Source organism: Pieris rapae, chromosome 5 (assembly GCF_905147795.1).
Source record: "Pieris rapae chromosome 5, ilPieRapa1.1, whole genome shotgun sequence".
Taxonomy (NCBI): Eukaryota; Metazoa; Arthropoda; class Insecta; order Lepidoptera; family Pieridae; genus Pieris; species Pieris rapae.
Window position 1 is genome coordinate 6,328,087 of NC_059513.1, and position 26,559 is coordinate 6,354,645.

Sequence of the window (26,559 nt, forward strand, 5' to 3'; positions counted from 1 at the left end):
CGTATTAGGATCTTTATAAATTATTATTAATGTTACGGTACGTTAATGGCGGCTAATGGCGACGTATATCTCGCATATTAAGTTTCACATGTAAATAATTACATGAGATTGAATTATCGGCTATATAGGCAGAAAGCATGAAAAACTTAAATAAACAATCACCATCGTATTGGCTGGGTACTGTAAGGATATTGTTTGTATTTTTGTAGAAAAATAAATTGTTTTTTTCATCTTCTACTTTCTACATACATTTTATTCCCACTTTACGCGATTCTCTTATGCCATGTTCTTACAGTGATACGTTGCGTTAAGCCGGTGCTCTTTGAGTCTTTCAAATGATTGTTTTATATTTTGTAAAGGCGAACAGTTTCTCTATTGTAATTCTATCTGACGTAATGTAGTATTTCAATTAGGAGCTATATCATCACTCTATTCTGGTTAGATTAAGATTTAGTTATATCTATTTATATTTTGAAAAATACTCTCGAAGATTTGATTCATTTGAAAAATTGAGTATTTTTTGGAGCAAACAAACGGCATTTAAATTGTTTTTAACAAAAAAAATGTAAATTATATACCTTAATAAGACAATACATTTTAGAATTTCTGTTATTATTCTTACAGGATATAGTAATATTCAGATTTACTTTATACTAAATATAAATATTATACATAACGATAGTAACTATAATTAGATTAATTATTTATTTAAACGACACCGTTAGGAACCACTGTACCTACTGTTCAAATTTAATTTGCCCCTAAAAATCGTTTTTCTATAATAATATAAAATAATTGGTAAATAAATCTTTGTGCGAAGATTATCAGTCAAAAAGTAAGAAAAGAGTCTCATTTTCTATAAGAGTCGCTAATAGAACAAAAAGCATGTTTATGCTGACGCATTGAGTCGCAGGCGGCTTGATAGAACTCGTGATGTAATAATTGATTCTCCATTCAATAACAGAAAAAAGCAAACTAAGATCCTCTTAAACATAATAAGGGTCACAGATTTAAAATTCACACGTTACTTTTGTTAGAAAAATTCTCGTTACTTTTTCCACGTATTACTATATTTGCACAAATCATATTTGTTTGTTTTTTAAATGTTAAGCAAATACTCGCAAAATTAATTAAAATGTTAATAATTCTTTGACACACAAAAGTGTGTATATAAAAATGTAAACTGAAATACAGAAAATATTTCAACTAACTCAACTAAAATATAACTGATATATTTTCTGTATTTCAGTTTACATGAAAGCTAAGCACAACATTATTTCTTTAGAATTATAATTACGTTAAAATAAAAGTTAAGTTAAGCTAGAAAATAAACATTTCATTTTCTAACTTATTAAATATTCCAAAGAAACTAAATCGTTCGTTCTAATCGCCCGTTTCAACTTACGTTTAGTATTTATTTTCATTGGGAGATAGTTATTGTTCTTAATGATGTATTCTTTATTTAATATATTCATCCCTATCATATGACTATCCTTCGATCTTGGACACAGCTGTTGTTTTAGTGTAAGTATTGCTTCCTTTTAATCACTATGCTCGTATTCGTATTTTTCATGACTCTATTTTTCTTCTTCGCCCAAAAGCTTTTCCAAGTTTTTAATATTCTAGTAGCAATTTCTTCCGATGCTACATACATCGGTCATTTTTATTCAGTTTGCGACAAAGCTAAATGACGAAAATATTTAAAAGATTGTGTACTCGATAAATACACGTGGAGAGAGAAGTGAGGTGCGAAGAAAAATCGACATTGATTTATAAAGTTGATAGTCGAAGGAATATGTAACAAATGGAATTAAATTTCAGTGTTAAAAGTTGTATCTAATAGGTTTTTTATAGCCTATCGCGGTCTTAAACTAAAATAGTGTCCGTTTTCCTTACAAGTTGCACTTAATTCCGTGTTTTTGTACCTTTCACCACATAAATATAAAATATTTGGGTTAATATTGAAAGTGTAGAATTAAATAGTAATTTTGTGTGAAAACGTGACAATTAGGCGCCTGGGAGTTTGAATTAGCCTGTTAAATAACAGAGAGAACGCCGACATTTCCTAAAACATTTGCTCAAAAGTGTCAAATCATTCCTTCCATTTACAGTAATCCACAGATGCGGCAAACGTTCGGTGTTGTAATGGTATTGCCAGAGCTGTTTACTAAAATAATAAGACATCGATGTCTTCATTTAATAATTTATGTGTAGAGTGTTTCCATAAACTTGACCATCTTCTTCAATTGTTTTTTTTTTTATGAAATCGGTCTAAACTGAAAATATTTAATCACACTTCCTCTCTTTGTTTCCGCTTAAAGGTTTTTTTTATATAGACATTAAAAAAATACACACAAAATGTGCTCGACAGTAAGCTTAACCCCAAATCACATAAAGCTTTAAAATCAAAACAAATAATTGTAAAATATATACAATCATTAAATTAAAACCTGTAAAAAGGGTTATTTTTGTCCTCTATCGGGAGGAGGCATTGTGAAATAGGAGTACGCACTTACATACTCGGAACAATACGCAACCGCACCACACTGAATTAAGGTATTTTATTGTTCCACAGAAACAACTATAATAAAGCAGTAAACAGTTTAGTCTAATCTATGAAATCTATGAAAATTTTGACAGCGCTAGTTATGCTTAAAGGTAAGAATTTGTTTGCTAACTTTAGTAATACTTCGTACTAGCCTCTAGCCATGCTACATATTTGTATAAGGTCGATTTATGCACGATTATAACACGAATATACTTACCTATGATTCCGCCGCGTACATGCATCTATCAAACGTAATAGCGGTTATGTAAAAATAACATGACGGCAAAGCGCTAATGCACCAACAATTTGCAATTAACGTCCGCCGATACTGTGTTATTAAGTTTTTTCTTGGAATATTTATTAAGCAATTTCACTAAAAGCAGCACACTTTAAACGTAGGCATATCAAACACATGTCCTTTACCAGTGAGGTTTATTAATATAAATCTGAAATATGTTGCTTAAAAAAAACATCTCAATAGATTCTTGGAATGTTTTAACAGAAATACAAATAGCAATTACCATATAAGACTAAATATTTATATCCACTATAATAAAAAATGTTAAGGAAAAGATTATTAATAATAACTGTTACCAATATCTAATACGTCGCAGATACCTTAAGAAACTCTATGTGATATGATCTGATTTGGCGCGCAAATCTTGACACCTTAAACGTAATGAGCTAAGTGTGAGAAGGCAGTATAGGTTTAAGTGGCATGTAAAGGAAGAGTGCCAGAGCGGCGACTTTGCCCCTCTAATTACGCCCCTGATACGTCCGATAGCGCTAGCTTTTATCTCGCCTTCCATTAAGCAAATATACAGCTTGAAACCCGCTAATCATAGACTACACTATTTTCCAACGCTAAAACCAATTAAAAATATTTTGATAGACAAAAGTATATTCAAATTATAACGCGCATGGCCGACACGTTACTTTCTTAATGGAAGGTTTGTAGAAGGTGTTTTTGTTAATTTATTCGTGATTTGTTTTGTGCTAAAGAAATAATTACGTAATATTTGTCTGTTTACATTAGCGAGTAAAATTGAAATTAATGTTATTATTATCGTTGAAATTTAGCAGTTCTACAATTATCACAGTCATATTGTAACGTTAAAATCAAACGAGTCTGAACGTTTGAGGTTGGATTAGTACGCTCTATTTGCTATTATAGATAATCATTCTAATGAATGAGGCATTTTAGGCGTGAAGTAATTTAAGATAAATGTGACATCGGTAACAATGAATTGAACAAAGGCCGCTCTGCTAATTTGCGAATTAGCGCACGATGAGTGCCCGCGCGCCACTCTCGCTGCAATTCAATTAATTAACCTTTGTCGCGGACACGCTTCACATTGGGAAACTTTGCTTATAGAACTTCTAGGATTATGCACACATTTATGAAAATTTTTCTCACTCTCTCGCCATTGTAAGCAAACTAACTAGGTACCAGAAAAGTCTCTGATGAGAGGTGCCTAAAATGCAATAAAAAAATTGCTTGTATGTAGAAACACTCACTGCCATATTAAAGTTGTCGTCGTCGTTATTTTTTAATTTATCAAAGAAATAACCACGGATAGTCTCCTTTGTAGTAAGATGAGATTTAAAAAAAAATCTGTGGTAATTGCGAAAGTGTTAGACTTTAAATTAAGAATTAATTTTGCTCGTATCTGAGTAACATCAATAATGTTATTTGGACGCTTCTAATGGAGTAAGTGCTCGACAAATGGCCCGTGCCACTGAGCTTTTAATGCAATTTCGTCTCCCTTTGTAGGAGAATTGGCGCAATCATTCCATTTACACTTTGTTTCGCCAACATTCTCACTACACGTCGCTACACCGCCAGCCATGGCTTTTAGCGACAACTAAATTGCCGCTTTTACTCTACGCTCTGTTGGAAAATATTTTTGAGTGCTAACGTAGTGGAAGACCTTTTTATTTTGCTTTTATCGGACGTTCTGTTCACAGTGTTCTTATTTATGTGCTGGCGAAGAGCGACCTCTAGATGAGCGAATAGTTTCTACAATTGGTATTGTAAAACATTGACGTATTTTTGTAAAGATATTTTTTGGCACAACTCACAAGACTCAAATTTAATAATATATTTTAGGTAGCCTATACCAAATATAATGGTTACTCTTATTTTAACCAAACTACATATTTTTATATACCTTCAATTCTGATTGGGTATGTTACCAGCGTTAGCAAAGTCGCTACTTAGTTCCAAAATATTTAACTTACTCAAATTTGACTTAAGTATTATATAAAACTTTTTCTGACATATTTATAAGAATAATGAAAAAAATGTATGTACGTGACAAGAGACATTGACAGTAGATACATAACTGTAGTCTTATAATATATTATATTTTTATCAAAATATTATGTTCAATAAAAAATTTCCTCTTTATAGCCGTAAGTATTTAGTGATTTTTGTAGGCATACATTTATTTAAATATTATTGACGCAAAATTATTTTTCAGATATCAATCGTAATGTGGTGCACCCCAGTATTTCATTAGATCCTGTTGAGTATAGACAAAATACCACAGTAGAAATAGTCGAACTAAATAACTCTTCAGACGACTGTGAAGACAATACAGACAATAGTTTTAATTACGAACCTGAAATTCATCCATGGTCATATATTAATCAAGATCTATACTCTGATGAAGATAGTTACAGGATTAATAAAACAGCCAGAGAGAGACGGCGTTTGGAAAAATCTACGGACGCTTTAGCGAATACCACTAGCAATCAAGAGCGTGGCCCTGAACAAACGTATCCCAGTTTTTACTGCTTTGAAAGAGATGATTCAAAATATCACGATTACAAATCATATGCTAATCGACAAGTGAATTGTTTCACTATCCCAAATAATTTGGGAACATCGAGCACTTCGTCGGACGATCAAAATGTTGACATTGATAGAATACAATGTGGCGATACAAATCCAAATCGGAATTATGATAAAAACACTGAATATGATGAAGTATACTTCTCACACGATGCTGACACAGATAAAAGAACCATTTTTATTTATTCCATTAAAAATAGACGCACTTTATCAGAAAATGATTACATTCTAACAAATATGCCAAGTAAGGATTCAAGTAGTTGTACTAGCTCAACGGATGATTTAGAATTAGAGCCAACTAAAGAAAGCAAAAGTACCCGATTAGCAACTCCAATTCCCTTTATACCCCGGCTTAATTTAAACTTAACGTCAACTCTTCCTACAGTTACAGAAGTTATAGAACCAACGAAACTTTCCTCTTGTGCTACAGATATCAATTCTGCGAAGGCATTTCAAACCACAGCTCCTTTAGTTGCAACTAATGTTACAAATAATAATTTACAAACGAATGTAACAAACTCTTTCTCACCAAGAATTCAAAAACTAAGCAATACAGATCCTATAGCAGAAAAGGTATACTGCGAACCAACAGTTATAATCACGAGTAGATCAGATCACACAGACAATGAAAAGAGTAACAGAACGGACGTCCAAGAAAATGATACATTACTCCTTCAAAAGCCGCACATTAACATATGTCTAAAGCCTATTTCGAAGGATTGTGAAATATCAGATCCAATAGAAAAATTAGAAGGAAATTGGATCGGTGAAAACGTAACAGCACACAGTGATCCAATAGTTTACCAACTCGATTTACCTCTACGAAAGACTCCGATTCCAACTCCTAAAAAAGAACTCGAAAATACTTTCTGCATAAATAACTTACCTCTATTGAAACCAGCCGAGTGGAAAGAATACATGCCTATTACAGACAGTATGCCCTCCATAGAACTCAGCATTATTAGTAATGTAGGAACAAAAAAATCATGGTTCATGAAGTTATTTAAGTGCGTTAGATGCTTAAAGGATTAAATTAAACACATATACATAATTTCAAATTTATTCAATTTCTTGTTGACAAAGCGACGATATCAACAGATTGACTTATACATATATTGTATTCATTAACTGGCATTTGTATAGTTAGTAAGTAAAGTCAAAACAATTTCGCTGCCTATGACCCACTATGCAACGCGGTGTAAGAAAATGGGAATGTTTAACGCCCCAAATGGACATAAATAAATGCAGGTTTGTATCAAAATTAAGTTAATTTGCAATGTTTCCAGTATATAAATTGTAAAATACTAAATTCTACAATTAAATCATAAAATCGCCCATTTATACTTATTCAGGCCCTTTCTTAATTATTTCTCCATTCTAATGATTTTTATTGCTAATAGATGGAAAATTAAAGACTAAATGTTACAATTAAATCACAAAAATAATCGCCCATCACTTTTTATCCTTATTCAGGCCATTTCGTAATAGTTTCTTCATTCATTAAAATCATTTGATTTTAACTGTTGTTGAAGTCTGGAATTCTTAGAGACTTGTATACGAGATCTTCCTAAACTTACACCTACTTTAATTTTCTATTAAAACGAAGCTATTATAGCTTACAGTATTACCAGATCGTAACGCGTATTTTCTTTTTCCTTTAAGCAAGAAATATTTGTATCGGTGGGTGAGGCAATTGATTTAAACTTTTTAAACAAGTAAATTTAATTGGCTACAGAATATTGTATTTTGTATCAATAAAAATAGCACTTTGCAATAAGCACGATAAATCACTTTTATTTTTAAAAGTATTTATGTGCTAGTTGGGTGATATATATATATATATATGTAATTAAAAATTATTTGAAAGGAAATAAGTCATATTTAGAAATTTATCTAAAAAACGTCTGAAAATCGCGCCCGAAACTTGATTCGATAAAGTTATGTTAGTTAACTTATTAATATTAATTTGATACATTTATATAAAATGCATTTTTAAATCTATATTTTTACCTGTAATCATCAGGTCAAGCAAATTAAATCCTAAAAGTTCCGTAAAAAAAAACATAGCTAATTCGTTTTATCTAATACTTCTTGATACAAAAGCACTATTTTCCATTCACAATACAACGGAACAACCCGAACAATTATTCCATCAAGAACATTCACAATCAGACACAAATATTCTAACTCAAACATTCGGGCATAAATAGGCACGAATTTGACTGAAACAAAAAGTATCATAATTCAAATATCCGTTGATTCGGTCAAGTGGCCGAAGGGAGGGAAAATTCACGGCGAATGTAAAACATAATGTAGGGCTTACAAGAGGCTACCACGCTGGCATCTGTCGGCCTCACCGTTTGGTCGTTGAAATGGAACCATTGCTCCTCGTTGATAGCAAACGCCGTGTAATGGCCAGAGCCGGCGCTAAAAGAAAATATTTTATTTATAATTTAAATAAATAATTATTTATTTAAATAGACAATCATATTCCCGATTGTTAATGTGTTAGTTACAATATCATACTAGTAAATTAGCTTAAAGAACAGAACAAAGCAGAAACAAAAATTTGACAGATTATTAGAAAATTAAGTTATAACACACCTCTTTTTAAGGAGGTGAAAATGTATGCAATTCCTGCTTGGTAAGAGCAGTTTTAATGAAATTCAATGAAAAAAAAACATGATTTAGTTCGTTCGTACCTTCTTTCTACTGTAATATTTTAACGTACGGAGGGAGGATTGGCACTTGCGTAGATGATAATGAATTTATTTATTATTAATAATAACTTTATTTTTAATAATAATTAAATTACGTTAAAACAATATGAGCACATTAGTCGTTACAGGAAATGAAAACAAAGACTACAGAAGAAAAGAATATCGTCTCCTTGATAGAAATATTATTTATTGAATACTTTCTTATGTTAAATATCCATTTTAGTACATTCGGTTAGAATTAAATTACTTATTAATCTTAAGCTAGATTGTATTGTCAATTGTCACTGTGCAGAGACAATTCATTAAAAAAAAAACATTTAAGTAGTTTTTAATCTCACCCCGAGCCGTGATGTACGATGACAGCGGCGAGGTCATAAAGATAGTTCCCGCGCCCCGAACGACGTGTATCCGGAACATTCGCCAACACGAAAGGCGACATGTCCAGGGAATTAAGAGGAAAAGATATCGCCGTGTCCACTTTCGTCCTAGAAATAACATCGCAAAAACTGTATAGGATTGTAACAATTGATAAATATTCGGTACATATAATTTCTAATAGTAGGTGATCAAACTTCCTATGCCTGACACACACTGTCGACTTTCTTCAAAACGTCCATTCGTTCAAGGGAGATCGCACCTACGACCCCAGGGATGAGAAACACACTAAACCCACAGCCAAAAATTTCTCAAAAATATTTGGCAGAAAAATTTAAAACGTTTATTGACGTTCATAAAAGTTTTTTATACGCTATATGAGTGTTAGTGACCTAGTTTATTAGATAATTTTAAGCAATATGAAGGCAATATGAAGCAATATCTGTGGCTAAGTTTTCTATCCAACAGATACCAGTTCCATAGAGAAACCAATTCGCAGGCAAGTTTTCATAGTAAGAATCCACTGATGCAATTGATATGAATGCCACAATGTCGGATATTTCATTTCAATATCTCAAAATCTCCTTGTTTTTGAAATTTGTACATTTCGTCTGGAAATCTTTTTATAGCAAATTCTTAATAGGTGAAAACATTGTTTCGGACTGGAAGGTATGTACCTACTACACGCACAAATCAACTTGGAACCTGCTTGAAATGTGCTTCCCCGCGACGCGACAGTACGATCAGTAAACTAAATTCAATATAAAAATAAACTAAAATTATATTTGCTTTATTAACCTATAGATATAGAACTGTTACCAAAAGATATACCTACATTTCACCCCATTATTGATAAACGTTAATATTAGAAAATACCTACTATCGCGAGCGTCATCAGCTTAAAGATTTCTTGAATTTTTTATGCAGTTAGTACATTACTATGACGTCATTACAGCGAGATGCCTAGCAAACTTCTGCGTGTAGTAAACAATAATAGCTGAACTGTTTCACACAAATGTGACAGACCTCACTGGAAGATCACGGGACGTCACTCTAAATACTTTATTTAGAGTTTATTAAATAATATCAAATGTAATGTTTATAAGAAATATGCCAATGTTACCTGAAATAATTATGCCATCGAAATCTTTTGAGATGCAAGCATAGTACGTTGGGAAGGCGCCGAATCCAGAACTGTTTGGTGGACTTCTGTTTGGATTTACAGCTGCTGCAGAAGTAACGTTCTGTATCCGCTAACTCTTCCACCTGGAATTTAGTATTATATTTTCAAAATTACGAATAATATATTTACAACAAAACAAAGTATATAAAATCGATATTAGTATGTATTACATAGCTTGACTTTCTTTTGGGTGTTTAGTATAGTGTTATCATTTTAGGGTTATAGGCTTTCTGTAACTTACGCCATTTATCTTCGTTTATCGACATTTCCATATACATTTGTGTAACAGGTAGGGGTTGGGTCCAAACCCTAACTGCTGGATTTTATTATGTACTGACATAAAATGCTACCCTTGCAGAGAGATCTTAGTAGTAGTACATTGAATATAACGCATGAATAAAACGCGCCAAACTTGCGCGACCACAGATAAGTAATATTGTATATTACCATAGAGTATAGACTAAAATGCCTCTTAGAAAAAATGAAATTTAAACTCCTTTGTAATTCGTTTGGAATTGTTTCACGATTTTGTACTATTATCCACAAATGGATAACTGAAAAAAAATTGTAACATTTTTAGAAATAGACTGCTAAAATTCCATTGTTGTGTCGTCATTTGACGTATTTCGGTTTTATTTAATTAGGTCATTTTAATAGAATTTTCTCCATTTCTCCTTTAAGATGAATTGTAATACATCACCTTCACAAAGCTCGCTAAGCAGTCTGTTAAGGTTACAGGGGCGTCGTGTCTTCCACATTCGGGTAGGTCTAAAGATAGATCCAGGAACGGATCGAACTTTTTACTCTCCGTCCCACAGGCGAGGCAGCACACCTGTAATAACGATTTTAATCATTTCTTACGTAGCTAAAAATAAATAAATTATATTCTTAATATATAGAGGCACTTACAGAGTTGAATAATTTAATATAATAATTAAAATACATGCAGTATATTTATTTATTTATAGCCTTATATCAGAAATACATAATAACCAATTCTGTGTGCCTACAGGCAAAGGCCATTGTCCTCCTATTTTCTTTACTGTATACCAATCTCGCCTAGGTCTTGTTTTATATTTAATATCAGCACACCCTGTTTTATCTCTTAAATTCTTTTTACTTATTTTGTCTATTCTTCTTTTCAGGGCTCTCTGGGTTACGCTTAATCTATCACATTGTGCTTTGGTAAATGTTTGGCAATAGTATATAAATAATCAAATTTGAACCAAAAACACTTAAAACTACGTCATCGTGCAATTCGTCGCTTTCGTACCTTCGTACCCAGAAATTAATTTCATATTGTTTCACAGCACTACTATAGACCTCTATTTGACAAACTATATACATAATAATAAATACATGAAAGATTAATCAAATTGTTATTATTACCTGACTCTGCAGAGTGCCTCCAAAGACAGCTGTAACTATGGACGTGGAAGGAACACGTGGTACAAAGCCCCCTTCCGCCTTGTCGGGTGGAAGTAGTTGTAGCAATTCCGTATGAAGCCTATAAGCGTAAATAAAACATTTTTTTATCTGCTTAATTTTAATAGGCTTAAGTCTAATGTTTTTTACTTTTAAATAAATATTAGAGAGAGCTGATTTCTTACTTTTAAATAAATAATAAAAAAACATGAAAAAAATGCCTCTCAAATTCTTAAATAATTACCCACTCTGTACCTGTGTTAAGTACCTTTAAACTGTTCCGACACAGAAGAAGTGACTTACCGATCAAGCATATATCTAAGGAACTCATGAGCATCTTGTTGTTGATATCCACGAAACCTTGGCACCACTTTCCATATCACTAAGAATAGGCACTCGGGTGAAATCGCTCCTTTGGAAGTGCACCCGCCACTGTTTAAGTTAATCAACACCTGAAAATATAAAATTATAAAATAAATTGAAGCTATATGATACCAAACGCATTCGTTGGGAAATAGTCACGTGACGTCATTCATGTGAGGCATGGCAAAATGTATAAATATCTTTTAAGGAATGTCTAATTCAATTTGTTATCGAAGAAGTGGGAACCTTGACACAGGTATTTTTTACTTTAAAGGGTGCTCAAATCTAACACACATATGACATACTTAAAATGAATAAACACATTTTTATTTTTATGGCGTTAGTCGGTCACGTCTCGGAACGTAATATTGTCTCAAGGCACACTTAATACCAACCTCATCATCATTTCGAGCCCAATTCGATTAGTAAAAGAAGCGCGATTGCGTAAAATAATTGTGTCAGCAGACTTAAGCTAAAAAAAATTCAAATGCTTTACCTTTCTAAGTTCTTCGGCCATGACAACATCATGCATTTCTTGACGGGTATAACTACGCGAATGGTAAATTTTCCTACCATTAGTCTTAACTTCCAAGGATGGTAACTGACTAAAGTAACAACTAAACTCTTGTATGTTATTTAAACTCTGCAGGACAGCATTCATAAAGCAAGTATTCCCCAAATTCTTTAAGCCAACTATTCTCTTTTCTCTATGATTTTTACCATTTGTAGAAGATAACCTTTTCTCTTTACTATTTGTCTGTATGGTGTCTATGGAGTTATCATCTGAGTGTAATCGTTTTCTGGCCCTTGGACGTAGACTTCTTATGGTTTCTTCGGGATTCTGTAATGGTTTTAAGTAGTATTCAAAAAAACTATTTTCATTGTGCCTTTGTGGATATTAAATAAGTTGTATTAGAATAAAAATTTTGAGGGTACAGACAAAATTTACTGAAAAAAGATTAAATTATGTTTTTACATAAATATTTTATTCTATATCAAATATACAGGAAATCTTCAGCATACACATATAAAATACTTAACAAATATACCTTGGATGACCTGTCATCCTGATTTTCAGAGGTTTCCACTGAATCTATAGAAGCATTTACAACATTTGAGATATCTGAGTGTGAGTCATCACTTGTATCTCCAATAGTTTTTAAATCCGAAGTTTCTGTTTGGGAAGATTCAGTTCTAGTAATGTGTTCATTATTTTCATTTTCACTTATTGGAATTTCTTTATTGTTAGTAGGCATAATACATTCTCTAATTTTATTAATAATTTGCTCTTCATTATCATTTGCAACATATTCATCACACTTGTAGCTAAAATAAATAAGAATAAGATAGAGGCCAATTGCGGTTTAGCTATTTCTCTTACACTCATAAAATTGATAAGGAAACAAATGCTACCAAAGAAGTAAAAGTATAAAATCAGATATGTGATAAATGTCATAGAAATTTAATGTACTAATATTTATGAAGTTTATACTTAATAACAAGATGATTAGAATCAAAGTTATAAAACATGTTTATATATATATATATATATATATATATATATATATATATATATATATATATATCTTTGAATTAGAATAAATAACAACACACCAGTAAACTGAGTATACATCACAGCTCATACATATTTGATGGTCAAAACTTTCCGAGTGATATTTGGCATGGCCATTTACATATCTGCCACAGCTCACGACACCACACTTTAGACACAGCCAATTCTGCTCGGTTTCGCCGCATTCTGTTATAATAACACCGCCATTATATACATTTTGACTTATCACTACTAACTTGTTTAATTTAATGTTACTTACAACAGTTAAAAATATTATCTAAAACTTTCTGAAAGCTCCATAAATTTATTTTTTGAGGTTTTATGAGATTCATATACAATATTCAACAATTATTTAAATTTGGTCGATTCTTGTAAATATATTCAAAGCAATATTCACTATGTAATGTAATGGGGATATAATAACTTTCGATGGAAACAATGTTCAGGGTCATTTACCCCTTCCGCCCCGCACCTCGGAAACAGCTGATTAATATAGTTTTCTGTATTGATTATTCTGGCTAACCTCTTATAGATAGAAGTTTATGATATATTACAATGAATTTATGTTAAACCGACAATTTATTAAATATATAAAAGTTAAGTTACCTGAACATTCAAATCCCTTTGAAGTCACAATGTCTACAATGTTTTGTATATTGTTTGAATCTATGTTATCTAATAAATGTGGACATTCCATAGTTCATAATACTAGCAAAAAACACTTTTATGTATAAATTTGTTAAATAAAAGGGATAAACAATAATTAATTAATTCACTTGGAACATAAAACGTTGATAAACTGGTACAAACTATACCACAATAAATATAATATATACACACTACATACACACCTAAATGATTATAGCAGTATATTTTAGATATCTGTGGACTGTGGACTACAGAACTCAGAAGCGATCTTCCATGTCAGTGATTTAAACTCAGCTCACGCTTTGTCACGTGACCATTTACATAATATATGTTATCCGTTTGGCGTTGGTGACATCAGAATAGTGAACCTCACAATATATCTTTAAGATAGACCGTCACACATATTAGATAGTACGTGTGCCGGTCTATAATATTTGTATAGTATTACTTTATAATATTAGTATAGATATTATAGAGGAAAACTTTATGTATGTTTGTTATATTTTCACACAAAAACTACTGTGGATTTCAAATATTCTTTCACCGTTACAAAGCTGTATCTTCAATTACCGAAAAAGGCTATATTACATTTTCACAAAAAATGGGGATCCTTAATAGAAATGCAATAAAATAACCCAAGGTGTGAAAAAAATATCTATAAAAAATCTGTCATCGCGTGCACTGTGGAAACTAATGCTACCCTTAAAACTAAATAACTACGAATTATTTGCAAATAATACCTGGTAAAATATCTTACCTTAAGTGAAGTTATTCTGGTTGATATTTATGCCTTTGTCTACGCAAAAACTCTACAACTATGTTTTAAAAAAGATATTGAATGAGTTGCACACCATTTCTTAAGAAAGGCTCACATCTAAAGTACCTTTTAAAGCTTTTTATTGTTTGGTTGTCAATAGAATATTATTTTATTTGTTCGAGTTACGACTAGCTCAATCGATAATTATATCAGGGAATTCCCCTATTAGTTTTGCAGTGCTGCCAACTTGCCTGAAGTGCAAGAAGTACAACCCTTAACTGGTGTTTTAAATTTTAGAATTGTAGTACATACAGTTTAAATTTATTATTCTAGATTTTGATACCAACATTTCTCGTGGTAAGTATAATACCTACGTCTGACGTCATATTATAGTCAGACAGACGTTGGAGCGCGGGGCCCATAGCATTTGCTACTTGGCATATTCGGCCCTAGACATTTTACGTAAATAAAAATGTATCTATTAGGTAAACCCTAGTTCAGCCATAAGTTCCGTTACAAATTATTTTTTTAAAATAAGAACTGTAATATTTAAATGTTTTAATTTGTAATACATATTTATTAGTTTCAGCAGAAAATAAAAAATATTCTATACGAAATGCCCACCTTTGCCTTTATTCTGTTTGGCCACGAATCTTTGGATTTACGCACTTTGAAAACACAATGGAAATTTCGCCATTCCTTTCTACAAATATTTTATAAGAGACTTAAAATCGCCGTATCGTTTAGAGCAGGCATGTCCTCTAAAACTGACCATAATTTGAAGGGTTGAGGTCTGGGCTAGATGATGGCTGGTCTTCAGCTTTTATAAAGTCGGGAACGATGGTTTCAAGCCAGACTTGTGTAATTGCTGCCAAGTGACCGGGTGCAGGGTTCTGCTGGTTATTTTTTTTTAATTATAGTACAGTATGTTGCTGATGGGTTTCACACCGTGTTCCAAGACTGTATCCTGATACACTTTGGCTGAATTTTTTGTGACTCCTTGATAAGACCCGCAACACCAAACTATCTCTTACGCAGGATGTTAACCACCTTGTACCGACCACTTGAGCAGCTACTTTCTCTCTTTAATTGTAAAGACTGATTTAGAGTATGACCTGTATTATATCGACGAAAAGCACCGAGTTAGTTTTATAATTTGCAACTGAGTCTATGAGGTTTCGACAAATTCTGTCATTAACAGCCTTTGCTGACTAACAGAACCCCCGATCTTTTCTGGTCTGCGACAGACGAAGTGTTGTTTTATCTATTGATAGCTGAATATACGCCTGAAGTGTCTGGAATATGACCGACGGCTCCATACCCACTTTGTGCAAGGCGATCATTACAATCCTATTTCTTAAACACCCAGTTCCTTTTTGTTTTTTTGATAACAAAAACATACCATATTCCGATTGAATAGACTTTCTACTAACACCTGACCCTAGTACATATATATTTAGGTTTCTATTATACTATGTGCAGACATACAATTTTCATGTTTACTAGAATTAAACTCTTTTTATTTAGATAATAACCATTCTTAAACGCCATGAAATAGTTTTAGTTAGTATTATTGATGAAATACAAACATGAAACATACGGTTACTATTTTTAAACAAGTACACTTTTGTAGCTACAACTTTCGGGCCAGTCTTATTTATTTCCCTGCTTTTAAAACCAGGCTGTTCCTGTTGGACTTGAGCATAGTAAACATGTGTTTTGTAGCAAGGTAATTGCCCTTTCAATTCAGGAATTAAATCTAGAACTTTTCCTGTAATCCCATTTTGAACAGTTTTCTTTTGAAAACATATAAACCCTTCGCAAGGTGGGCTAACACATTTCCTGGCGTTGTTTTAAAATGTACTGTTTTCTTCTGTAAGTGCTGACATCTGTGATGTCTGAATTTTTAGGGGTGAAATGTTGCCCAGATAAGGATCTTGTTTTTTTACTTCTTGGCTTTTATCTTTGGTCTTTCCGAAGTTGCTCTTTTGAGCTTTCTCTTCACACAGGCTTTTAAATATATTTTTTTAAAAGCTTCGTATTTGAAGAAGTGCTCCTTAGGTATAGTTCTATTACGTCAATATTTTTGGTCCACTAGTAAATAACGTTATATAAAAGTCCGTATAAATCGAAAAACAAGTATAAAATCATTTGAATGACACTTATATTGAGTGCCCTTGAATGTACCTATTGTATATATAAACAGAAAAATTTAATTAAAGGTTAATTTGTTTTTATAATGCCAACTAAATTAATATACAAATTTAAGACTAGAATTTTGTTAAGTAATCAGTTTTTAAATATCCTTTTGCTATAGTACACCTAAGAATAATAACATAGTAGGGACCTATCCTCACTAGCTTTTAGTCTATACCTATTATTAATCATGACCCGATAACATAATGCCCAATTTTGTCTTTTATTGACAATATGACTTAAGTATAACAAGTCTCAAAACTTTCTAGTATAAAATGCAACAGGACCTTAATACACATGCTAATTAATTCCATAGCTTGGAAAGTATTCTGTTAACTAATCTTAATTTAACTATTCAATTTTATTAAAACAAATTATCAAGACAAACATAAGTCACTGCCAATCAACCCAAAAATTAATATGTAGGTATTTGCAAAAGAGATCTGCAATAACGCATCTGACTAAACTAATATTAATAAAGTTAAGTAGTAGTATATTATCTAGTTTCTGATAAAATAAGTTATGTTTGCTAATATTTAAACAACAGTAATATTTTATTAATATTTATTATCCTTAATTACGTCTACCACCATATCCACCTTGTGTAGCAGGTTGGGTGAGTTGAAGGCCGTTAATGTTGTTAAAATCTAACATTTTCAACATGTCCTTGGTGTCAGGATCAACTTCAATGATATCATGTTCCAAGGCGGAGACCTCAGGAACATAGTTATCACGTCTTTCACGCTCCTCTTCTTGCAATTTGATGGAGATACCACGGACTTGGGAATGTCTAAGACGTCTCATTAAATGGGTGGCAAAGCTGAAATTAATGATATGCTTCATAAATTTTAGCACACAGTACTAAATGCTAGTATTGACATTCTTTAACTAATAAAAAAGTTAGTTGTTAATATAACTACACATTCAACAAGACAACAAGCTAATTTTAATGAAATTTTCACCTATGTATCAATTGCTTAAGAGGTCTACCTTTGTTTAAACAATTTATACAGGAATTGACCAAATTTCTAAGGCAACATTTTGTTAAATATAAATTATTGTATCTTAAATTGTTACTTAAATAAAACATGAAATTTATTATCATAAATTACTAGTAACAATAGTAAGTCATTAGTAACTATAAATTACTTCTATAAATTATTAAACTATTTAGTTAAGTTTGTACAGTCATTAAATGTATCAGAATGTAAATTTAAAGATTTTAAGTTTAGTATATATATTATTATTTTTTAAAGTAAAAATAATTATTAAAGAGTATTAACAGTTCCGTGCTTTATCTGGTGGTATATATATTACAACATTTCTACGAGATATTTACTATATTGTCATACATCGTCAAAAATAAACATAATCACTGAGTAGGCAATGAAATTAATCAATACTACCAGGTCAGGTAATGTACTATAATAATACTTCGATTGAGGTTAGAAAGAGAACTTACCCAGCAATTTTGTTACGAAGAGGCTTGGTGGGTATGATAGCAATTTCTTCACATATCCTCTTGTTTGTATCAAAATCTAATGTGAGTCTGGTGTAGTATTTTTCAATAATAATTTTTGCAGCTTTTTTGACAGTTTTAGTACGTACGCGACCCTAAAACAAAAGATATAAAGGTAAAATACACATTTTGTGTGATAGAATGAACCTGGGAAATACATTGTAAAGCCTAAACTAAACTTTTTAAATAAGATTAACTTGATTTTATGAGATTAATAAATTTAAAATGCATTACCATGGTGAAAAGCCTGCACCTTTAACTTGACAGATACACAAAAAGATTGTTTTCAAGGTTCAAACTTCAATCGTCGTAATGAGATGACAATTGACAATATGGTATTATGTCATAGGGGTTTTTTTTTGGCTCTAACACGGTCAAGTATGGGATTTTTAGAATTCGTTGTTTTATAAGTTTTGTTTAATAAGGAAATAAAAAAATCAAAATTATAGTTTAATGTTATTATTTAAAAATAAATATTGGTAGGAAGGGACAGAGAAAGTAAAGAAGTATATAAGGAAGAATGATCATACTTAGGACAAGACAAGAAAAGAAAACATGATTCAAGTCAGACTAGCTCTCGCCGCACTCACAGGCGGTATGTGTTACGATAATTTAAATTAAAAAATCATTTATTCATATAGGTAAAATAATGTACACTTATGAACGTCAAAAAAAAAGAAATATACATTAAATGATTCTAATTTTACATTTACTGCCAATTCCCAAATCAAGGGCGGAGAACGGAAGAGAAGAACTGGCAATAAACTCTCCGCCACTCTTTTTAATCGCCAAGTTTTTTTACACAATATTTGTAAGGAGCTGCAACCATTACACCATGTTCCATGTGACATCTTGAGTAATAAAGAATAATAAAATAAATTAAAAACAAAGATTTGTCCACTATCAGCAGGATGCATGTTGAAATAGGAGCACGCACTTGCATACTCGTGAGAACAACACGCAAATACGTAGCATAAACAACAAATATCACCGCATACACGAATTCAAGTACGACCAGTCACCACAAATAGCACCCGTTCACGAGTATGACGTATAGCCAGCCATCGGCCCCCTCGCCATATTTTAGGGAGAGAGACAACCCGACGCATGGGCGCCGCCACAAGCAATGACATTTAAGTGAGCATGACGATCCTTGAAATGTGGACTTGGCTGCACAAGAAAATAATCCCTAGATGTTTATTTGCAACAACTGATGTCCTTTAAACCTACGTCGGAACAGAATGCAACAGAATCGAACTTAAGTGAAGAGGAATATAAAGGCCCCAATCCTACCCCCGAATCAGTCTCGCAAGGAACATCAAGATCAAAAAAGAAAAACTCAAAACTCTTCAAAAGTCCTCGTAAGATTCAGAAATAATTGAAACTTTTTTTCAATAATTATTGAGCAACTGTATCTTTTATTATTACTATAAAGTACTTGAATACTTTTATATCTACTTACTTAACTTATCTACCTGCATGCATACTATCAGATTCATTCTTGATTCATAAAACAGACACATGGAAAATAATTTTAATTAAAGACTGATTCCAGTTCGTTAAAATTCGCGGTTTCATTTCGGAATCTAACTCTTAACGTATAAATTTTCAGTTACGAGTAACGAGTTATGACTTACGACTTACCTACTCTATGATATGGATTATTATGAACACTAATGATTTAATGTTTTGGCTCTAGGTAATAGGATTATTGTCAGTTATACAAAACCAATCACTGCAAACAAAAAATAATATTATCATATTATACTTTTTTAGTGCGTTTAAGAGTCGTACGTATAATTGACTCTTAAAATATATATTATTTTATTATTATTTATTTGAATATTAATATATATTATATTACTTTTTGCGTTACACTGAGATGGAATTACCATTATCTGTATATGAAGTACGATTATAACAATGTTACACTGTGGTAAGCAGCAAGCGCGCAATCTTCGGGTCGACATTGGGGCTTGCGCACATTTTTAAGTTGGCATTTCAATATTCAAGCATTGAAGCGGCTGCATTTCTAACGCACTTTAAAATATTTACCCACTTAAAGAATATCAGTAGCGTTAGCCGTAGTATATCTTTATAACAGAAAATAAGATACACAATCAGCAAAATGTTTTGGGGTAAGTCATACTTTTAAATGTGCTACCGGCAACCATACCACCACGTGTCTCATAAAAACTCAACATGAGTTTTTTTTATTTCTAAATTAGCTATTGAAGCAACTGAATTTTGATTTTGAAAGCAGTTTTAGTTAATCGATTAAATTTATATGTCCTTTTGACATCGTACGATTAATTCACTAAAATGTCATCCACCACACACCACGTTCTTGTGAGAGAGTATATAAGATATTTTCTTATATTCAATAGTCATGAAATTATTACGAAAATATTAATCTTACAATTAAACAATTTCTGATATATATATGTAACTTAATTCTGAAACAATCATTAGTCACCACGTATATGCTTTATATGGTGTTTCTTACATATATCATCTTTTGTAACTTTATAGGACTTATTATGGAGCCAAACAAGCGGTATACACAAATCGTGGATAAGCCATTCCACATTTCACACGCTGCAATGGACATATCAACTGGAGATAACGAACCATGCCAAGTAATGATCGTTGTCGATGGCAAAAACTTCTTAGTATGCACATTACAAAAGAAACAGTCTATTCAGATGCCACTTGACCTATACTTCAAGACTGGTGAAAATGTAGCTTTTTTGACTAATGGTAAGATAATTTTGAGAATTTCATATTACTTATGATTGCTTAATATTGTGTTATTTAAATATAAATAATGATTAGGAAAGTGCAATGTGCATTTGACTGGTTATGTGGATCCTGAATTTGATGATGAAATATCTGAGGATGAAGGCGAAGAAGAGGAAGAGGAATCCGAGGAACAACAGGATGCAAAACCAGCGAAAAACAAAAGGAAGTTAGAACTTAGCGGGGAATCACAAGCTAAAAAACTGAAGGTAAACTAAATTAAACATTTATAATTTATTTCTCTATTCTATTCTTTCTCTACAGTTAAAAAACTTGTTGAGGTTATGTATTTAATGTTATTTTAACCCTTAATTGCAAGTAATTTTTTGAAAAATTAACAGACAATGCTACATGCTACTTAGACACAATTATTTACTATGTACATAATGTTTTTAGGTGTTCATGTGAAATCCTAAAAAACTATTTCTATTATTCACTTGTCATTTGAGGACACTGCTGAAATTTTTTTATTACACACAGGGGTCTTGTTGCAACTGGTTTTATATTTTGTCATTTGTGTCAGTCTCATTTATTGAAGCTGTCCTATTTCTTTTTTATTTTATACCATATGTGAAGTTAATACACATGATCCTTATGATGTCCTGTCTGTGATAGACTCATCCAGATAATTACAAGAAAATACAGATTGCAGTGACAATATATAATTAAAAAATATGGGTGGTAATAGACTACAGATCTATTCAGATAAGAATTACATGTTCACTAGTTAAGATTATAAAGGTCAATCAATCAATGCAATTGCAAATGTGGTTGATTCAGAAGGTAAAAATATTAGTAAGAGCAATGTAATATATTTAAACCTATAATTGAAACAGGCCTCAATATATAAAAAATAATAGTCTTCAAGATAGACTGAAATGTACAAAAGTCTTTCTAAAATATGCTTATTCAATGTAAAGTTGTTTGTTAAGATTTTTAAACAATGGGGAATAACAAAACAATGAACCTATGAAGCAATGTATATTATATATACAGCAATGCTACAATAAAGTCTTGTACTAGCTTATTATATTATAATCGGATATATAACTAACATTAATTAATACACAGAAGGGCCAAAAAGCAGCTGCTGCTGATGACAGTTCAGAGTCAGATGAAAACAATGACCAATTGCAGAAGTTCCTTAATGGAGAAGATATTGATAGTGATGAAAATGATGAGTCATTCAAAGTAAATACATCTGCAGAGGCTGACAGGTAGAATAACATTTTTTTATTTATGTCTATTATCATGGTCATGCAGTGTGCCAACTTTATAAATAATAATATACTGATGTCTATAATAACCAAAATATATTATCTGTTTGTATATAGTGATGAAGAGGAGAGTGATGATGATGAAGAAGAGGAAGCAGAGGAAGAGGAAGAAGAGGATGAGGAAGATGAGGCTGAGACATCTAAAGCATCATCCATGGACACAAGCAAAGATGATAGCCAGGTTGACATGAGTAAGCTCACCAAAAACCAAAAGAAACGTCTGAAAAAGAAACTACAGAAAGAAAAGCAGGTGCAAGTGAATGGTGTTGATAAGGCTAAGGTAACTAAAACTTTAACAACCTTTAAAATGAAGAATATGTAAAAAAAATTCAATCTGATTACTAAACTTTTACAGAAAGAAAAGCCGGAGGCTCAAAAACAAGAAAAAAAGAAGCCAGAAGGCAAAAAAGAAAAAGAGTCCCCAGTAGTTGCTACTGAAAAAAAGGAAAAGAAATCGCTCAGTGGTGGTGTTTTTGTTGAAGACATTAAAGTAGGCTCTGGACCTGTAGCCAAACCTGGCAAAACTGTAATGGTGGGTCATCTCAAAATTATGTGATATGTACGCGTAATATGACTTGATTGAGAAAAAAAATAATACTTTAATAATTTTTAGGTGTATTATGAAGGAAGATTAAAACAAAACAACAAGATGTTTGACAACTGTGTAAAGGGACCTGGATTTAAGTTCAGATTAGGTGGAAAAGAGGTGATTGCAGGATGGGATGTTGGTGTTGCTGGTATGAAAGTTGGTGGCAAGAGGAAAATTGTCTGTCCACCCGCTATGGCGTGAGTATTTATTAAATATGATGAATGATGATGCTTAGGAAATAAATAAAATAATATTATATAATATAATAAAGACCAATAGAAATTTACAACGAGAAAACAGTCTTAATTATAAATAACCAATTGTACTATACAGTTTACATACATAAACATTTGATGTGAACCTTGAACTTTGAACTTGTGTGGCACTATTTCATTAAAAAGTTTTTTTTCTTTTTTAGGTATGGTGCTAAAGGATCACCTCCAGTTATTCCACCAAATTCAACCCTAGTTTTTGAAGTAGAACTTAAGAATGTTAAATAAAAAGTTAAGATCCCTAGTTTTATGTTACTGTTTGATTATTATATAATATTGACACACTCAGAGTGTGGAGAACGTTCCAGAGTTGCCATTTGTCATCTTTTAAAGTGTAAAAGCTTGTTTTTCATAATCATTCTTTTAAGTGATTTATTTCTTAGCATAACATTCTTGATATCTGTAAGTGCACAGATTTTTAGATAAATGTCAATTCCTATTTTGTCAACAATGAAGACATGAACTCAGTTTTGGAAAACTGTTAAATGTGACATTAGTGTAGCTAGTTTATTTGTCTTAAATACAAAGTGATTATATTTAAGTTTATATTTGCTTACATTTTTGGTGTATTTAGCCTGTCTTAAATCTGGTGTCTTTAACTGATAGGTTAATGTAATGCTCTAATAACTCTTAATTGACATAAACTAAGCAGAAATAAATTCGATTAAATATGTTTTATTTTGTTCTTAACCTTATTTATATATAATATCTGGATTACTATTTTAAAATGCAGCTTCCATAATTTCTATTTTAGCCCCTTACTATTATACCTGATATTTATTCTTTGTTTAAGAAAACAAACCATCTATTTTGATACATTCAATAATAATAAGTGACTTCTCTTATTTTTTGAGTACACCAGACTTCAACAGGTTCCTATTTACTTTATATGCTATTTGCAGACTAAAATATACAATTAATAGACTTTACTTTATTTCTGTAGCTCAGTCAGCTATTGGCCATGTGCAACATCATTGCTAAGAACTAGGCTTTTTATGGAGTAATTAATAAATAAAAGTAAAACGACAAATTTAAATTGCAGTTGATTATTATTAATTGTAGAAATCAATATTTTCTATAACAATAAAAACAAGGCTATGCTGAATGGTCTGACATTTTATTTAGTATAAATAATAAATTATCACAGTTATTTTTAATCTGACTTAAACCTTACATCTGGAGATTTTTCAATTTTGGATACGTTGGCAGTAGGAACCTTGTCAACATTGTCAGCAACTTTATTTTTCTTAAACGCACAAACACCACCTTCACACTTAAATGGGAATTCAGTTGTCGTATTTCCATCCGCATCTTTAACAGCCCATGGGTTCCAAAAACGTAAAACGTAAGGCTGAATAAACTTGTGCCATAGGAATAGCAGAACTGGAACGATGAAACATGGGACACAAACCATTTTACTTGAATTATATACTTTCAACTGGGTTCTGAATTCCCTTTCGTCGCGTTCTAATATATATATGAAATAAATTTATAGAGATAATTACGAAGCCCGTTTCGGTTGTGACGTTAATAAGTTTATGAAATGAAATTTATATTTTTTAGAGTTTTCTAAATTTTCAATTGTGACCGAAAATCGAAATTAGAAGTGAATGACAAGTATGAAGTACCCATCGAGTTTTGATTGTGCCAATTGTCTGAAAATAATAGTAATCAAACTCATATTATAACCATCATAACACAGATTATAATTTTATTATTTTTAAGTTGCAGATATAGTCCCCGGCACGTTTATATGATTTTTTATGCACGGTAAATTATATGTAGTTGAAATACTGAGGGGGTCTAGCCATATTGGTACCGAAAAGTTTTCTACACATAAACTACCGTTTTTGCGTAATTGAATTGTCGAAAACGCATTGTTCGCAGCCAAGGGACATGTTACTACACTACCGCAAAGTTGACAGCGTAGATTCGAGTTGCTCTTCGTAGCACTTTATAGCGTCATATTGTCTCTGGATCAGTGTTCACAACCGTACGATAATTATCGTACATGTAAGATAATTTCATAGCTATGTACGATTTTCGATGGTACGCGACTATCGTACACAGATCGTACGATAATTTGGTCTCAAAATTAATCCTTCCAAGAGTCAGGTAATTGTCATTGGAAGCCCTTTCTTTATTTCAAGAGTGAAATGGGCTCAGATCCCTGACGTTTACCTTGACGGTGTGGCTTTGGCTCTTAATAAAAATGTAAAAAACCTTGGGGTCTTCTTCGACCAAACGCTATCCTGGGGTCATCACGTAAAGGTAATCAGCCGTAAACTATACGCCGCGTCTAATTCTCTGAGACGTCTTTCTAATTTCCTTCCTATCCGCACTAAAACTATGTTAGCGCAATCTCTTCTGCTTCCTATTCTCGACTATGCGGACTCCTGCACCTCTGATATGAATGAAGAGCTACTCAACAAGCTCGAACGCCTGCAGAACTTGTGCATACGTTTCATATTTGGTCTTAGGAAATATGACCATGTGTCTAAGTTCCGCAGGCAGCTGGGGTGGCTACCTATTCGATTCAGACGTGACGCTCATATTCTTCAGCTTCTATATTCAATTCTTTTCAATCCCAAAACCCCTTCTTATCTCAAAAATAATTTCAAATTCTTAGGTCCTTCTAACTATACGCTACGCTCTTCTAATAGATGTCTATTGGAAATTCCATCCCACAGCTCTTCCTTCTTAGGTAATTCATTTTGGATTTCCGCCATTAGGCTGTGGAATAAGCTGCCTGAGTCTATACGATTGGCTTCCTCCCTATCGTCTTTTAAAACCCTTCTATACAAATATTTCCTAACCTTATCCTATCCTGATCAATCGTGACCTGTGTAATTCTTGAATCTCCTGTTCGTTTTGTAAATTCTCTATTTTCTTAAATTTGTAAGATTAGTTTTAGTTAGTTATTATAATATATATAGTTGCTAATAGATTAAGGATCTATATTTTAATATAAATTTATTTTGTTTTTTATATTACTTCTGCACTTCTTGCACCCATCATTTTTCTTTATTTATTTCTATTCTTACTAGGGTTGCCTGGAAGAGATCGCTTGTTAGCGATAAGGCCGCCCGTTGCATCCCTTGTAATTTATATATACTGTGTTATTTGTATTTCTTTAGCAACGAAGTGTAAATAAATAAATAAATAATAAATAAATAAATAATTTCCGTTCTCATGAAAAATTTGATGATTACACAGATAGCCCAATAATAATTACAGTTTTTAGTGTTAGTGCCATCTAGTGGCTCATTGTTTTATTAGGATCACATGCCGTTGCTTCATGGTGCGCCATCCTTTCATTGGTTATTACTGTTGTCCAATATAAATTCGAAATGTTGGCACGTTCATGACACTCGAAGTGCCCTCGTCCGACGTCCACTCCCAGCTCAAGTCTTGCCATACGTCGAACATTTAATTTGAATTATAATTTATTCAATTTA

At 32.0% G+C, this 26,559-nt stretch overlaps 5 protein-coding genes across 6 annotated transcripts; 2 read left to right on the forward strand and 3 right to left on the reverse strand.

Annotated features, from left to right (window-relative positions):
- The first annotated feature begins 4,921 nt into the window (after positions 1-4,921).
- LOC111003992 lies at positions 4,922-6,599 on the forward strand. The gene is made up of 2 exons (XM_022274787.2): positions 4,922-4,963; positions 5,032-6,599. The coding sequence occupies exons 1-2, from the start codon at positions 4,933-4,935 to the stop codon at positions 6,435-6,437; spliced, it is 1,437 nt and encodes a 478-aa protein (XP_022130479.2). The 5' UTR covers positions 4,922-4,932; the 3' UTR covers positions 6,438-6,599.
- Positions 6,452-13,889, reverse strand: LOC111003990 (ubiquitin carboxyl-terminal hydrolase 3). 2 transcript variants are annotated; one of them, XM_022274785.2, is made up of 10 exons: positions 13,651-13,889; positions 13,086-13,230; positions 12,521-12,797; positions 11,968-12,312; positions 11,412-11,560; positions 11,073-11,190; positions 10,384-10,515; positions 9,624-9,766; positions 8,464-8,610; positions 6,452-7,832 (listed from the first exon to the last, which is right to left on the reverse strand). In XM_022274785.2, the coding sequence occupies exons 1-10, from the start codon at positions 13,739-13,741 to the stop codon at positions 7,670-7,672; spliced, it is 1,710 nt and encodes a 569-aa protein (XP_022130477.2). In that variant the 5' UTR covers positions 13,742-13,889; the 3' UTR covers positions 6,452-7,669. The 2 variants fall into 2 exon arrangements, with proteins under 2 accessions (XP_022130477.2, XP_022130478.2); XM_022274786.2 differs by lacking the exon at positions 13,651-13,889 and adding an exon at positions 13,304-13,347.
- A 3,306-nt stretch (positions 13,890-17,195) lies between these two features.
- LOC111003980 (40S ribosomal protein S17) lies at positions 17,196-18,503 on the reverse strand. Its single transcript, XM_022274773.2, has 3 exons — positions 18,399-18,503; positions 18,108-18,259; positions 17,196-17,465 (listed from the first exon to the last, which is right to left on the reverse strand). The coding sequence occupies exons 1-3, from the start codon at positions 18,399-18,401 to the stop codon at positions 17,219-17,221; spliced, it is 402 nt and encodes a 133-aa protein (XP_022130465.1). The 5' UTR covers positions 18,402-18,503; the 3' UTR covers positions 17,196-17,218.
- Positions 18,504-20,107: 1,604 nt separating this feature from the next.
- Positions 20,108-23,774, forward strand: LOC111003976 (46 kDa FK506-binding nuclear protein). The gene is made up of 8 exons (XM_022274768.2): positions 20,108-20,302; positions 20,697-20,924; positions 21,000-21,172; positions 22,035-22,180; positions 22,298-22,520; positions 22,596-22,772; positions 22,854-23,026; positions 23,248-23,774. The coding sequence occupies exons 1-8, from the start codon at positions 20,293-20,295 to the stop codon at positions 23,327-23,329; spliced, it is 1,212 nt and encodes a 403-aa protein (XP_022130460.1). The 5' UTR covers positions 20,108-20,292; the 3' UTR covers positions 23,330-23,774.
- A 425-nt stretch (positions 23,775-24,199) lies between these two features.
- LOC111003977 (UPF0729 protein AAEL015238) lies at positions 24,200-24,739 on the reverse strand. Its single transcript, XM_022274769.2, has one exon. It carries the CDS (start codon positions 24,513-24,515, stop codon positions 24,255-24,257), a length of 261 nt encoding a protein of 86 aa, XP_022130461.1. The 5' UTR covers positions 24,516-24,739; the 3' UTR covers positions 24,200-24,254.
- Between the last annotated feature and the right edge of the window lie 1,820 nt (positions 24,740-26,559).